At 35.1% G+C, this 16564-nt stretch overlaps 1 protein-coding gene across 4 annotated transcripts in view; it reads left to right on the top strand.

Annotated features, from left to right (window-relative positions):
• DNAH7 (dynein axonemal heavy chain 7) overlaps nucleotides 1–16564 on the top strand; it is a 105199-nt gene that overhangs the window by 13543 nt on the left and 75092 nt on the right. For 3 of the 4 annotated variants that reach the window (XM_083842973.1, XM_083842974.1, XM_083842975.1), the window contains 8 exons: nucleotides 1105–1380; nucleotides 2356–2483; nucleotides 2684–2762; nucleotides 5514–5738; nucleotides 6952–7098; nucleotides 7679–8364; nucleotides 10826–11012; nucleotides 16314–16507. In XM_083842973.1, coding sequence (XP_083699099.1) covers nucleotides 1105–1380; nucleotides 2356–2483; nucleotides 2684–2762; nucleotides 5514–5738; nucleotides 6952–7098; nucleotides 7679–8364; nucleotides 10826–11012; nucleotides 16314–16507 — 1922 coding nt within the window. Of the gene's footprint in view, nucleotides 1–1104; nucleotides 1381–2355; nucleotides 2484–2683; nucleotides 2763–5513; nucleotides 5739–6951; nucleotides 7099–7678; nucleotides 8365–10825; nucleotides 11013–16313; nucleotides 16508–16564 lie in introns of those variants that run through there. The other variant, XM_083842976.1, reaches the window with a different exon arrangement.

Here is a 16564-nt window from a genome sequence, read left to right as displayed (position 1 = left end):
TCACTATTTTCTAAGCAAATAAAAAGCCATCAGCTATTTTCCAACAGCAGCTATTACAAATGTATTATATACTACAAAAAAAAAAAAGTTGCATTCAAATTATAAAGATATTTTTGCAGGATTCTGGAAATATCTCCTATTTTGACACTGGAAGGTATTGTCATTTTAAATATAGAATCTCTTGAGTAGACTATATTAAAAACAAACAAACAAAAAAACCCATAATTTTACAGCAGTTTCAATTTTACCTGTTTTGTGCATTTAACCAGATTAAAGTGTTAGGTCAAACAGGAAACAATCCAGGTTAAGTAAAAAACATTTTGTGAAATAATTTAAAATTATATTTTTTTAATCTATTTGCTTTGGAATTGTATATTGTTTTCAGTGTAGGAACCTTACTTTCTAGTTTAGAGAGAGTGAAAGGAACCGTACCTGTGGTGCATCTTGACCATTTCCCAGAGAGCTATGGAAGGTGAACATTTCTATCGAAGGAATATCATTTGGAGATTCTGTTGCCTTTTCTACTTAGCACCAACTTTAATTTTAAATAAAGATACCAACCCTCAACATTTCTGTTAATATGCTTAAAAGCATAACCAACCAAGCAAAAATCTGAATAGCAGTGCTATTCTTTATAAAAGCACTAATCAATAAGCTGTGAAAAGATGAATGGAAAGAAACATCTCAAACATGTTTAAATGCACAGGAGCAAGGCTTTATAGCTTCTGAGTGTTTGCAGGAAAGTGTTTTCCATAGTTCTAACCTGGAAAAATAAAGTCAATGTTGACTAAAATTGTTGATGCATTTGTTTGGGCTGGACTAGTATGTAAAATTGTGAGTTTCTGGATGAAGCAGCACTTACTTCTTGCTTGTTAGAGGCAGAGTTCCATAACCTAGGATTCAAAAAAATTGGGAGTAGCATTTAAATTACTGTGTATAAAAAATATAATTTGTAGTCAAACTTTAATTAGAAAGACTTTAACGTAACATTTAATTGATTTTTCTTCTATCCTGTTAATCTTCCAAATATAGCTGATCTGCAAAAATATAACTTGAAGTAACTTGAAAATGTGGTATATTTGTGTTTGTTTATTTTCCCCAAAGCCAAAAGCTGAGTCTCCATCAAGTGTTTTGAAACCTGTTATACTAGATGAGATCTTGGACAAACATAAGAAAATGATCAGAGAAGAAATTATCAAAGAAAGCATTGCACCTGTCAAACATCTCAAGCTGTATGATAAGTATAGCTTCCTGATAAACAAACAAGCTGAACAAGATATTGATCAATTCCTGACCGAGGAACATACCTTTGAAGAAATGAAAGGGGAAATTATAAAATACCAGAAACTCAGTAAGGAAATAAAATATACTTCTAGGAAGGTAAATTATAATAATATTCATAAAGAGATATGGACAATTTTAACACTGATCTTGTACTAAGAATGTCAAATTTGATAATAATTAGGTGTGAGATAATTAAAGTGAAATAAATTAGTCTTTTCACAAAAATATTTTTTCATGAGTTAGTATTTCTGGGGTGTACTAGCCCTACTTCAGTGAGACATAGTTCTTTTTACTAGGTGTTCTTAGGGGACTTGTAAAGGCATTCAGAGTATGTTCCTCCTGGATGTGAAGGCACAAAAGAAAGAGTGGGTCTGATCCCAACCCAAATTCCTTCCAAGCGTCAAAGGCAGATAGAGGATCCTTAACGTGATCCACTTCTTTTTTGTCTCTATAAGGAGACAAAAAACAGGTGGCAAGAATGCTTTGCTCTCACATTCAGAAAAACAATTCGAAGTTTTAAGTGGTTTTCTGTAAACTGTTTCTCTTCTAGCATTCAGTGCTGACCTCTGTTCTGGAAAAACTAGTACTTACAGGCTTGTCATGATGGTTTCTGTGTATGGAAGTCAAGCTCACTTGCTCACTAGTCAAAGAAAGCCTTGGATTCTGAGACTCCCTGGGAGGCAAAGTCCCCTTTTAATCCTGAGAAATGTCACATATCCATGTGTTTCCAAGAGAAAAGCAAGATTACATTTTGGATGCATCTCAAACTCTGTAATTTCACCAGACAATATTCCTCTTACAGAGAATAGATGCCCTTCTTATATGAGGCTATAGATTGTCAAGATTGAAAGCAATAGAAGTAAAATTTATATAAACTTTGACATGCACATACAGAAGAACTGTTATTCATAACTATATATTTTTTTCTTTCTTTTCTTCATTGGAAAGTTTTAAGAGCATTTTTTGATTTGACTAAATTCCTAGGTGAGGTCCCTGACATTCTGCTTAAGATAGTGAAGGAAAATAGGTACAAGCTGTTCAACATTCTGCTAACTTAAATTTGTGTTGCAGTATCTCCGTCTAGGAATGTTTGAGCTGCATTGTGATGAATTAATAAATGCTTTGGTAAAGCAAGCAGATAATATTTGTGAAAAAGTTATTGCAAAAATGTTCAAAGATCATCAAGACATAAGTGTGAGGTAACTGTCAAACTGAAAACATGTCAATGTATTGAAATTGAAATGTATTGTAATTGAAATGTATTCAATTTTGCTTCCACTGTTGAACTTTTATAACCCTTAAAGCATACATTAATCTCATTTTTGCTTTTATATGTGATTTGTCTAAAGGTGGTTAAAGCAAAACACACACTGAATAGTTTATTTTATATATTTTTCAGACTGTGTGATGAGTTTGAGAGAATATCGGAAAAAGCCCTTACTACTCCATCTAATACGCAGGAACTAATGGAACTTAAGGTACTCTCTCCTTTTTAATGAGTCCAAGCAAGAAGTAGTTACCAATACTATTACTCTGTCCTTGAGTAGTAGCATATGCAAGTTGCTCACATTATGTGTGTGATTCTGGACCTGTTAAAGTCACTAGTGCTGTATCTTTATTACAAAATAACAAAGGACAGATCATCTTTGGCCGTGACATGTGGGATATCACATTTGGCTAAATGTGATTAGCCTGACTCATATATACAGCCAAACTCTTTTCCCCGCCAGAACATCATGCTTGCAATCGGACTACCTATTTGGAACAGTCCTTTGTCTCTGCTGTCACTTGTCCTGTGGCATTGCTGAAAAGAGTGCCAGTAGGTTCGGACCAAAACCCTGTAACGCAATAGTCTTCAGAGTAGGGTATGTGGAGCCCAGGGGTTGTACAACACAATCCATTGGGGTGTATGAAGGAAATACTAGAACTCGCTTGTTTTTTTATCTAAAACATGAGAAAGAAATTAATCTTTAACAATATTTAATATATAGATTGACACTGGTGCCCTCACTTGGTCTGTTTATCAGAGGGTTTTGTGTCATGTGCATACATGAGGTGTCCTGAGGGAAGATTGGTTGTTCCACAGTGTAAAGGGGTTTGCAGCGGCACTCTCACTTTCAGCGTGTTATGATGTATTGCTGTTTGTGTGTTCAGTGTTACACAAATCCACGAATAAATGGTTTTACAGATGATAATATCTATTTTTAACTAACCTACCCATCGTGAAATGGGCAAGTGGCTTACAAAGATTACTACAGAGAAACTGGCTTGAAGATAATACTAATGTCATGAGCACAAGTATTGTACAAGAAAATGGCAGAGCTGATGATTCTAGTATGAGCTCTTTGTCAGCCATGTTATGAGGTAAAAATAATGATGGTTTAATCAGATTTGATAAGAAGTTGGCCAAAAAGCCACTGCTTTGACTAGAATAAAAAAGCTTCTGGTAAGGTTGGAGAGAGCACCACACATGAAATTCATTCACAGTGTCATGCATAGGCATGCTGTAAAGTACTTGATAATTACTGAGGCATAAAAGGCATTAGTAAAACCAATTGTTCTCAGGGTACCTAGTTCTCTGAGTTGGAAGATGGTGACAGGGAGCAAGATGATGCCTATATAATTCAATGGGAAACTGTAAGTGACCTCCTCCATGTTTTGAATGTTCATCAGTCTATGGGGCTGGACAGGACTCACCCAACAGTACTGAAGGATTTGTCAGAAGTGCTTGCCAAGCCCATGTCAGTAATTTACCAGCAGTCCTGGCTAACCAGGGGGTTCCTATTTGACAGAAGGTTAGCCAATGAGACTCTGATCTACAAGGACAGCAGGAAGGAGGATCCAGGGAATTACAGGCCTGTCAGTCTGACCTTTGTCCCAGGGACTGTTATGCAGCAGATCATCTTGACTGCCATAATATGGCATATAGAGTATGCCATATAGAGAGTATCCTTCAGCAAAGCACTTGCATACACACTTAAAACATAACATGTCTTAGTCTCTTGCTGTTCAGCTAAGTTCTGATGTATGTGCTTGATTTTAAATGTGTGGAATGTAGATGTGTGCTTAAAATGATTTGGATGCCTGAGTGGTTGGCTAAATTTGGATCGGAGTGGTTTGAACTGCTACAGTGAAGCTGAACACAGGATATAAGGGGAATAATTTTTTCAAGTAAAAAGTAAAATGTTTAGAAGTTGGAATCTGTGCTGAGACTATGGTGTCTTTAAGATACATACATTTAATACTACACTTTTGTGTTGGAGGAGAAAAAATTGCAAGTTCTAACGTGTAGCATGTAATATTTTACCAGCATCAGACCCCTTCTAACAGTTCTCCCACATCATTGCTGAAGAGATGCATCAGTCTCTGTTTGGGGTATTCTTTTAATAGGCCAATGTTCTCTAGATCCATAGCAATAAGTATACTTCGATGCATAAAAACTACTGTTAAAAAAGAGCAGAAGTGTGGGTTTACTGGACAGTTTATCCCTACCTAAAAATGTTTCCAGTGTTTTCACAGTGTCATCATATTAAATTTTTCTGTATCTTCAATTGATATCAAGTAGTTTTTATATATACTGGTATGCTATTGTCCGTCCAACTAGCCAATGTTTTTACTGATGCTGCTCTTTTAGAGGCTTTCAGAGCATGTAGTTACAGATTTATTATTTAAACATGTCTGAATTGCTGCTCTGTTAAGAGTACCATACAGAATGCTACATGTATCAGCCTGCTATGCTGTCAACTGTTGAGATTTGAAAGAACAGCGTAAGTTTTATTTTAATCACAATGAACAATACAGTAGTTGTCTATATTCTTTATATCCTTCTAGGGAAGACCTAATCTTAACTGGGCCATCCAGTGCTTCCCTTTCTGAAGTACGTCCTGCCTTCTTACCCAAATTTGCGACACTTACAATAGCCTGTCTGGATTGGTTTCTGTTAGTCCAAAGATTTGTGCATATAGTATCAGCAATTCTTTTAAGTTTTATTCAGTATAATATCTAGTAAGGCAACTGTCTTAACAAATTATGTATAACAAGTTATGTACTGTAAAAGTAGCTAGTACCATGTTGCTCCAAAGAAAACAGTTTTCAGATCATGTTTTTCCAAATTTATTACATAAAATAATAAAAAAGTAAAAAATTAGCTTTTCAAGTTAAAATTTATTTAGCGATTCTTTTGGGATTAATTTATGTAAAATATCTTTCCTTTTAATTTCTATTCCCAGGCCTGTATACGGAAAATAGAAACACAAGACATGATTGAATTGCAGCAGAAATTAATGAATGCTGTAAATTGTGTTGCTTTCCTGATAGAACATGTCAGCTTTTCACTAGCAGACATACGACTGAACAAGAATGTTTTTCAGTGGAATGCACGAATGCCAGATATCTTTGAAGAGCACAGAAAAATAATAGAAGAAAAGACAGAACAATTTCAAGATGGTCTTAAGGTTTGTAATGACATTTAAAAAAATTTTAATTTTTAATGACATATAGGACATTAAATGATATTGGATGGAATAATCTCCTTTATTTTCCTATATATTCTAAAAAGTTTGCAGTAAAGATTTTGTATTATTCTTGATATTAACTAATTTTTGTCTGTTTTCCACCTGCTCACTTTTAACATATCCATGAATTCTGCAATACAAGTCACATCTCGTATTTTGGATTCTGAAAGCTCTTTGGTTACAGAATTTCAATCAGTGTTGATGAAAGCTGTCTGTATGTGAAACAGTAGAACTCAGCTCCATTAAAAGGCATGTTTGTGGCTTGGCTTATGTGCATGAGCAGTCCCTTTGGAGTCAATAGCAGTATCTGAAATTTCTATTATAGGTCCCTAAAAAATAATAATAAAAAAATCTTAAAAAAAAAAAACTGTGATTTTGCTGTTAGGATAATGTCAAATATATTAGTTTTATAACATAAATGCATCTTTATTCTATTTTGTTTTTTTTGTAGTTTTTTTTTTTTCTGTTACATTTCGCATGTATTTTATCTCTGTTACTATTTTTCACTAGATTTACTAGGCTTTTACATTACAGTTTGTTAAAGTTTCTAAGTTCTGGGGTGTCTCTAAAAGGATTGCTAATGATTAGGTTGCTGATGTGTCACGGTTACTGCCTGCATAGCGGTCTGCTTTTTGGCTTCCTTGTGCTCCCTAGTTTCATGATCATTTTGTCTTAGATCATACATATTTTAAGATAGTATGTTTCTACGTTTATGCAATACATTCAAAGAAGGAGCTGCTAATTGTTCTTGTATTACAAATAAATGTGCAGCATAGGCTGCGTTTTCTTGGAACATGTTATTGTTTTGTATGGTCTGATGCTTGGTTTCAGACACTAACCACTGTTGATAATTGGTGTGAAATGCGTGTTGTAAAGTGGTATATATGAGGAAAAAGCTCTCCTTGAACTGTGTGGCTTTGAGACAAGAGACATACCTCTGTCTTGTGAAAATGTTTAGCTCCATTTGTCATTTGATTAATCCTATTATTGTATTTTAATTTGTGATATACTAGGGATCTGAATTTATCTTTCTGTTATTAGCATACTGGCTGTGTATGATACATAGCAAATCAGAATAGTTATTCCTCCTTTTTACAGAAGGTTAAATTTATTGTGATTTTCTTCATAATAATGTTGTTTGATGTTCAATTAGATATGCCGTGAACAATTTGTTGAGGAACTGAAAAGCTACTCTAAGCAGGTTGAAGAACTTAACATGTTTGGAGATGTTCAAGAAGTCAACAAATATTTGAAGAAAGCTCAAGCATTAAATACAAAGTTGGATCTTGCTGCTGATAAGGTACAGATTATAGTCTGAACTAGTCTAATAGTATAAATTGTATATTTGTGTTATCAGAGCCAACAGTTTACTTACTAATGCAGTAATTTCTAATTCAGTTATGAAATATTTTGCATGATTTGTGATTTAAACAGCAAATTTACTGAGCAAAATAAATTGTTGCTATGTGATCTTGAGTTAATGCAGTAGTGTTTTGCACAGTGAAAGAGTGGATTAAGTTCATGTAGATTTATACAGAAATTCTAATTTTATGTTCTGTGAAGTACAATTCCTAATGCTTATTGTTTCTTCCTCTCTGTTACTGAATCCATGCTAATGCAAATTTTAGAGGAATGCTAGATACTATTTTAAACTTCTAGCTGTAGTCCTCTATTGACTACCATGAATGTTGAGCTGTCAGTGTTAAAGATTGCTTTAACTGCAGTCCATAGCAGCAGTTAAATAATGGACTGTTTTACTAACTCAAAACTCAGTCTGATGCTTGTTGATGATACTAGAAAACCTCTCTAATCCCTGTGGTAAGGACTTGATATCACAGATAGCTTGGCTTATATTTCACACCTCAATTATCTCCCAACAGATTGAACAGTTTAATGCAGAAGAAGATGCCTTTGGATGGCCAGTATCTCAGTACCCTCAGCATAAAACAATACGGAATGCTCTTGTTCCATATCTTCGTCTGTATGATATGACTGTTGAATTCAACAGAAAACACAAAAACTGGATAGAGGGATCATTTACGGAAGTGAATCCAGACAAAGTAGAGGTAGATGTAGGAAACTACTGGCATGGACTGTATAAACTAGAAAAAGCTTTCCACAGTTCTCCAAATGCACTAGCAATAACACAACAGGTTAAATCAAAAGTAGAGGAATTCAAAAGCCACATTCCTCTAATCCAGGTGATTTGCAATCCCGGTTTGCAAGAAAGGCACTGGGAAGAGATGTCAAAAATTGCTGGTTTACCTCTTTCTCCTTCTGAAGACTCAAATCTTTTGTCATACATTAACTTGCGCCTTGAACCATTCCTGGAAAAGTTTGAGACCATCAGTGAAACAGCCAGCAAAGAATATTCACTTGAGAAAGCTTTAACAAAAATGATTTCTGAATGGGATCAAATGGAGTTCACTCTTCTTGCCTACAGAGAAACAGGAACCCATATTTTGTCGTCTGTAGACGATATTCAGATGTTATTGGATGATCACATTGTCAAAACTCAGACCATGAGAGGTTCTCCATTCATTAAGCATTATGAAAAAAGAATAAGGTAATTTTTTTTTCTCCAATAGAGAGTCACCAAGTGATTTTACTAAATAAGAAATGATATTTTCTGGTTAATCTAAAGCATAGGGCCTTCAAATGTTTTTGTCTCTCCTCCTTAAGCAGTAAATTAATCTCATTTTACAGGGCTAAGTATTCTGTACATGTCAGAAAAAAACATTAATTGCCATTTAAAGAACATTTTTATTTTTAATTAATTATATGGAAAGTGATAATGTATTGGAGAAGCTGCAAAACATTTTAACGTGCTCTGGTACTGAAGGTTCCAGATATATAATATTACCTTTGTTTAACCGCATAATATATGTTTGAGTTACAGAATGAAAGACTGTGAACTAAGAAAATATAGATTAACCTTTGTACATGCCTTTGTACATGATTTTTAAAGCTACTAAATCTTTTAGCTGTTCATTACAAATGTTAATTAAAAATGTTATCCTTTTTGTAAGGGAGAGGCAGAAAAATGACAACAAGACAAATCCAGGAAAGCAGTGAAAGATATTATTTATTCTAATGCAGAAGAATACAGTCCAAAACATCTTTATATGTTAAAAATTTTATACTTCCATCGTTTAGCACAGGTTTTAATTTGATTTTGTCTCTTTCCTCAGTAAATCCTTTACTTGCTTCTTAAATTCCCCAGACATAGTCAAATTGTGGAAAAATAAAAATATTTCATAGAAAGTTTGGCTATAATTATCTAGCTGTATAAGTACCTTCAAACTCCATTAGCATGCAAAAAAGCTATTTCAGATTTCAGCACGTATTCAATAAATATGAACACATACTTAAATGTACGTATATGTACATTCCAGTATTAATTCTCTAACTACTACTGCACTGTAGTATGAATGTTCCTTCTTTATTAATGTAAAATAGTAGTTTTTATCTATTATTATGTTTAGCAAAAGAATAAACACACCACAGTAGTTTCACTTGACTTGTTTGTTTGCTTTATCAACTGACAGCATTTGTAAGAGTACAAGGCTCTTAGTAAGTACTTAAGTACTAAGTCTTACAAGTACTTTAGCGTTTGAGATTTGGGTGATTACCCAATGGTTGCTTTCTATATAGCCCTACAAAACATGTAGAATTCTGGATTCCTGCCAGCGAGGTTTCCAAATTCCTTGTTGTCATTTTTGTTTATCTTAGGTGTAAACAAATTAACTAACCTGGCTAATTTTCCTCTTTGAAAGCTGCATTTTTCTCTGCCTTTTGGTAGAAAAGATCATCAGAAATGATGTACTAATGCCAATAACTAAAAGATGAAAGAGGGACTTTGGGTAAAGAAGAAGGTATATGCAAGAAAATCTGTCTGTTGGTTAGAATCTGTGGTGGGTGAATGAGTGAATGAAGAAGTTAAACGTGTTTTCACGGGTTTCATTTTGCAGAATTCAGTGCAGCCCATGGGTAGTGTTGAGAAAATCACTGTCATAGTTCTTTCATACACTATGTATGTTAACAGTGTGCACCTTTAATAATATTTCCATCTGCACTTTCCAGTGGAATGAGAGTTGCAAAATGATGCACTGTTTCTATACAGGAAGGAAAAATATATGTACCTGTTATAGGACAATTTATTTATTTACTTATTTTCAAATTGATTGCGTATGTGAGTTAGGAATACCAGTGGCATTAGGGAACTGATAATATCACGTCTGTGATGTTGTTGAGATAGCGAAAGGATGGAGTTAATGATCTTAAATGATGAAGAACTCAGAAGAACTGAGGAGACTCAGAAAAATGATAGACTAAAGGACTGAAGATTGAATAGATATCGAATTTTAATATTGTGTATCTGATCTATCAACAGGCTTATTCAACATTCACATTTGGAATTTGAAGTTAGAAATAAAACGTAATGGTTTAAGTGGCTTAAATTGGCACTTGGACTATCTATTACTTGAAATCTTTTAGTTAAAACCAAATGTCATCTTAGGACAATATCTACTTATTTTTGATTTAAGAGTTCATGTTACTTTCATGGCTTTCTTCTGCCATTTCAACCTTTCTAACCTAGCAAAAAATTAGACATAGTCATCTAGTGATTGGCATATGCCAACAACCAGATCGCATACTTAATGTCTATGAATTGAAGTGAATTTGTCCAGATACTACTACACACTAAAGCACACACTAAGTTTATTCACTGATACTGTTGGTCTTTTTATTAGATTAACCTAGTTTGTGAAATCCTACAGTCAACCTTAAAAAAAGGTAGTTCAAACGCAAACAGATGATCCAGTTCCAGAAATGTGTGGACATTGTTATGCAGGAAATCTGCCTAACAGGCTAGATGAATATGCGATATTCCATTGAAATCTTAAAACTTTTGCCTGTTACACTTGCTCCTGAATTTACAGCTTGCCAAAAATGTCTTAGCCGTGTGAGAGAAATGTTATACTGGAAGCATCAATTCATGCATTTGAACTAATACTGTTTTACAGGGAATGGGAAGGAAAGTTGTTGTTGGTACAGGAGATCCTGGATGAATGGCTGAAGGTTCAAGCTACTTGGCTTTATTTGGAGCCAATTTTCAGTTCTCCAGATATCATGGCTCAGATGCCTGAGGAAAGTAGACAATTCACTACTGTGTTTAAAACATGGAAAGACTTAATGAAATCAACTTTTCAGGTAAGTGCCACTATCTTAAGGATACAGAGTGAATTAGTAGTGTATACTAGAAAATTGCTTCTGATAGCACAGTAGTCTGTTTTGTTTTAGCCCCCTTTCTTAGATTCCTTTTAAAATTATTTTGTAGAACTGTTTCACACAGAATTATAGAAGCATTACTTGGGAGAGACCATTGGAGTTCAGCTAGTCTAACTTCTTGTTTAAGGCAGAACTTTTGCCAACACTAGATCAGGTCAGCCACAGCTTTGTTTAGCCAAGTTTTGAAAACCTCCAAGGACAGGGATTCCTTGGAGGTTATCTCCAGAGACTTTAGCATTGTGCTACCTCCCTAGCAAATAATTTTTTCTCAATATGCAAGCTGAACATCCTAAGGAAATATTTGTACTTGGTGTCTCTTGTTGCCTAACTGTCACTGAAAAGAAATTGAATCTGTTTTTTATTTGTGTATTTTTATGATTTATTTATTTATTTATTTTTGATTGCAGTTCAAATAGTTGCTGGTTACAGTTAAATTCTACCTTAACTTCCTTTTAACCAAGCTGAAGAATTTAATCTCTTCCAGCCTCATCTCTCAAGCCATGTTCTATACTAGGGACTAAAATTAAACACATACAAAACAAAGTAACATAGCAAAGGTGATCCTGGCACTGTAGGTCAAGTGACATGGTCTTCACTGATGAATCAATTAAATTTTATACTAGTTGTTGTTTTGAGACAATGTCGTTTGTTCGCATATGGAATGGTAGAGACATCTCTGTAACTTTAAACCAATGATGTTCAACTTCCTTCAAAAATCCTGGTATGATCTATTAAAAATGAATACATAAGGCAGTTGTTGGACAAAATCACTACACTTGTCTGCCAGTTCAAAATATTCTGGTCTTGTGAATCTGTGTGTTATTTGATCCTTTCTGGAAGTTACCATGTTTACTAGGATCAATTGAGATTGCATGAATGCTCTTTGTTAGAAATCTAGCCTAGGGCCAGGTTAGATTGGCTGCATTTGCCAGGCCAACTGGATGAAGAATACTTGTATGATTTCTTCTGCTGCCTTTGCTAAGAGGGCAATAGCATCTAGCAAAGGGGTGGTACTAGGAGGAGAAGAGGCAAGAACTGAAAGAGGCATGGTTCTGCGTTCACTCTGAGTAAGTTCCCTAATATGGACATTTCTATTAGGATGGTGCATTTTTATTTTTAACTGTGCTTACTAAACTGCTCAACAAACTTGAAAAGATCTCTGAGTTCTGCTGATTTGAGGCCCAGGGCAGGGCATAAGTTTATTGGTTGAAGGAAAAACTGAAAAATTGCATTTTTAACTCTCATACTTTTGCAGAACCTTCAAAGATCCTTTATATTATTAGGAGAAATGCTGAAGCAGTCACTCAAAAAGATTTTGGTCTGAAGTTTTTTCAGATTGCAGATATGTTTTTAATGTAAGAATTCATAATGTAATATACAAAGGAACCACTTGTTTTATTTCCTGGCAATTCTCCTCTATCGCTTAAAGATAAAGTTATTTTTCATTCTGTATGCCTTTTGTGTCCTTCCTCCCTGCTTTTCTCTTTCCCTCCCTCCCTGCCTTTCTCTCTTTCTTCTCTCTGATCTTCTTCGTGTTCTCTCTCTCCCTGCCCTTCTTTCTCCCTCCTGCCATTGCCTCTCTCTCCTCCACCCTCTTCTCTCTCTATATCTTTTCTCCCTCTCCACCTTTCTCTCCCTCACCTTCTCTTCTGCTTCTCACATGCACTCTTTCTCTCCCCAACCCCATCCCTCATGGTCTTTCTCTCCTTCTCCCTCTTCTGATTTAGAAGAAAAATCAGAAATTTATTCCATCAAGCTATAAAGCTGAAATCAGAAGTATTTGCTCTGGGTAAGAACCAAGTAAAAATAAAAAAGGGCAAGAATTTCAGAATTGTATTGATTATTATATTTCTGAACATTGTATCTGATGAATGATCTAAAGAAAATCTTCTAATTTAGATATTCAGTTCTAATCAAATTTGAATTATTTTTTGAATGTGATGTATCATATCTGGCAGAAAACAGGATCAACTTTTGCTTGTACAGGAGAGTGTAAATACCAGAATAATAGTTTAACAGTCTAAGTTTATTTGCACTAAGCAACTTGGCCTTATTTTCCAGAAGATGGCACTCTGTTTCCACAAATGCAATGTTTCCATCTTATAGCTTAAAAGAATACTCTTCTCCAGTCAATATGAATGGTCTTTCTTAAAGCATAATGCTAACTTGAGACTGTTCATGACTTTTTGCATTTATATGCCATTGTATTATAAAATTGCTGTGAAAGGAATCAAAATGCTCCTTCTATTTGCTTAGCTTTTCATCACCGATTTGAATAATCATATATTATTCATTCATTTTAAATACCTAATTTAAGTAAAGCATATTAATAAGGAGTAAAATATTTAGTGACTTATTTTCCACTTGAGATAAAGTAAAATAAAACAAAAACATCAAACCAACCCTAGAATATGGAAGCATTTCTTTTTTTTTTTTTGAGGAAGAAAGAAAAAAAATTCCAAGAAAAAAATTCCAAGGCTGCAACCTGTGATATCTTAAAAATTATATTTAGAAACTGGAGATAGTGATGGTCTTTCAGCAGGCTATCCAAACTGTTTTCATAAACTTGATTTACACTGTTTTCCTCATATGTTTTTTTTCCTCAAATTGGTATAACAACTGATACTGATGTATTGAAAGACTGAGTTACGACATTCTTTTTTTTCTTTTTTTTTTCCTCTGTGTCTTAGCAGAACCATAAACTGGAAATCTATGTTTATATATATATATATTTTCTCCCTACTTATCTTTTTCTTATAGGAAATAATAACCAAGCAGGAAGAATCCATTTATAACACTGGCAAAATGGCTTTGATTAGCTCGATCAGCTGTGCTTTTACAATTTGCTGATTATAAACACGCTAAGAAAGGAAACAAAACCTCTTTCTGTTGGCAACATATAGTTATGTGCTAGTTATGCATTACAAAGTGTTTTATAAAAACAAATGACTAATTGTATTTGTGTGCTGACAGCTTAATTATCTATGTATAGATGAAAAGAGTAAGTACTTATTTAGTTTGTTCTGGTTTAGTATGTTGCAAGAGGCAAGTAACAGCAGGTAAATGTATTTTATGTACAAAAGAACACTGATTATTGTGTTATAGAGGTACACCTCCATGAAGATTAATTAGATAAACATAAAATTATGTTTATTTATTTATTTAGTAATTTAGAAGTATATGTGTTTTATGAGCAAGGAATTGAACCAAAGCTGAAAGCAAATTGCAAATCATTTAAAAATGTTATAAGTTTTTGAACTGAAACCAAACTTGGAATTTATTTTTGAATTCTCCAAACTGAAGCTGAACAGCAGTCAGGTTACTAGGCCAAATGTGCATTGTCACCCTATGAGGGATTTATTTGTCATGGATACCTTTTGAGCTTTGCACAACAGTGTAGCTTGTTTCTCCTCATCTGTCCTTGCAACCTGAGTCACCAAGCTCCTGCCCTGTGATACTGTGTTGTTCTGCAAACCCTATCAGGGACTTTTTTGAGTGAGGCATTCTGTATTTGTAATGGGCTCTGACAAAACTGTTCCTAGTGGAAATAGTCTTGATACATCTTTGATTTTCTGCATTGCTGCCGTGTTCTGTGTTGCTACTGTAGGAATTCTTACAAGTCCTCAAAAATAGATTAGTTTGAAATTCTCGCTACTCATCTCTGGTGTTTCTCATTGTTTAGTTATATATATAGCAGTGTCTTTTTTTTTTTCCTTAGCAGGGGATTGGGGATTGGGATTAATCACTCCCCTGTACCTTATAGAACAATATGTATTGCAACATGAGTGAGTTTGAATCAATTCATGGTTAGCAAGTCAGTTGATATACTAGTATGGGCCTGAACTAGAACCGAACTAGAATAAATTCAGTCATACATGAACCCAAGCCCACCCTAGAACTAAATATAAGCATTTTCTTGGTTAGACTTCCTCGGTCATAAATTTGCATAATTTTCTACTTTGCAATGTCTCTCTCATTTTGCTACCAAAATCCCATACTTGGTAAGAAAGATTAAAAAATATACTGCTGATTAGGCTATAAATCGGTCATAAAGTACATTATCTGCCAGAACTTGATGTTCAGACAACTGCATGCCTTTCAGGCTTCTTAGCCTGGCAATCTTTACATCTTTTGAAAAAAAACTCATTTTGCATTTGTATTAATTGAGATAACTTTCAACTCAATCGTTAGCTTTTCTAAGCATTTATATTCTTTTCAAATGAGAGGTTAGAGAGGGTTGATAGTCGGCTGAATATGAGCCAGCAGTGTGCCCAGGTGGCCAAGAAGGCCAACGGCATCCTGGCTTGCATAAGAAGCAGTGTGGCCAGCAGGTCTAGGGAAGTGATTGTCCCCCTGTACTCGGCTCTGGTGAGGCCGCACCTCGAGTACTGTGTTCAGTTGTGGGCCCCTCGCTACAAGAAGGACATGGAGGTGCTCGAGCGAGTCCAGAGAAGGGCGACCAAGCTGGTGAGGGGTCTGGAGAACAAGTCTTACGAGGAGCGGCTGAGGGAGCTGGGCTTGTTCAGCCTGGAGAAGAGGAGGCTCAGGGGCGACCTTATCGCTCTCTACAGGTACCTTAAAGGAGGCTGTAAAGAGGTGGGGGTTGGTCTGTTCTCCCACGTGCCTGGTGACAGGACGAGGGGGAATGGGCGAAAGTTGCGACAGGGGAGTTTTAGGTTGGATGTTAGGAAGTACTTCTTTACCGAAAGGGTTATTAAGCATTGGAACGGGCTGCCCAGGGAGGTGGTGGAGTCACCATCCCTGGAGGTCTTTAAAAGACGTTTAGATGTAGAGCTTAGCGATATGGTTTAGTGGAGTACTTAGTGTTAGGTCGGAGGTTGGACTCGATGATCTTGAGGTCTCTTCCAACCTAGAAATCTGTGATACTGTGATACTGTTAATTTGAAAAGCACTAGCAAAGATCTGTATTTTGTCATCTACACAGTGTATAAATACACAAAACTCAGTGTTTATCCAGTGATATATCTTTGTGTTATTCAGGTGCTACAGTAAAAAGTTAAAGTATAATTTGTTACACTTAACCTAACTACTTTCCCAGTGAAGTCAGACAGTGAAGGTTAGTAAATTGTGACCCTGGCAATAGTTTGAGTAAAGCAGAATTTGAAATAAAAAATATTTTTGCTCAAGACATTTCCTGAAGTGCTGTGTAGTGAATTACTTGAGAAGGCATTAACATTTTATCTGGAATTATTTCTTTTCCAGGACAAACATGTGCTGACAGTAGTAACAATAGACAACATGTTGGGAAAACTGAGAAAGTGCAATGAATTTCTGGAAGTCATTCTCAAGGGACTTAATGAATACCTAGAGAAGAAACGTCTGTTTTTTCCCAGATTCTTTTTTTTATCCAATGATGAACTCCTTGAGATTCTTTCAGAGACCAAAGATCCTACCCGGTACTGTAATATTCACTAGATGCATCTGTGACTCAGTGTGTGTGTATACAGAGGCTT

The sequence above is a fragment of the Anser anser genome (assembly GCF_964211835.1).
Source record: "Anser anser genome assembly, chromosome: 6".
In the NCBI taxonomy this organism is placed as follows: Eukaryota; Metazoa; Chordata; class Aves; order Anseriformes; family Anatidae; genus Anser; species Anser anser.
The sequence above is the reverse complement of the archived record's forward strand: the minus strand, read 5'-3'. Positions and strand labels throughout refer to the sequence as shown.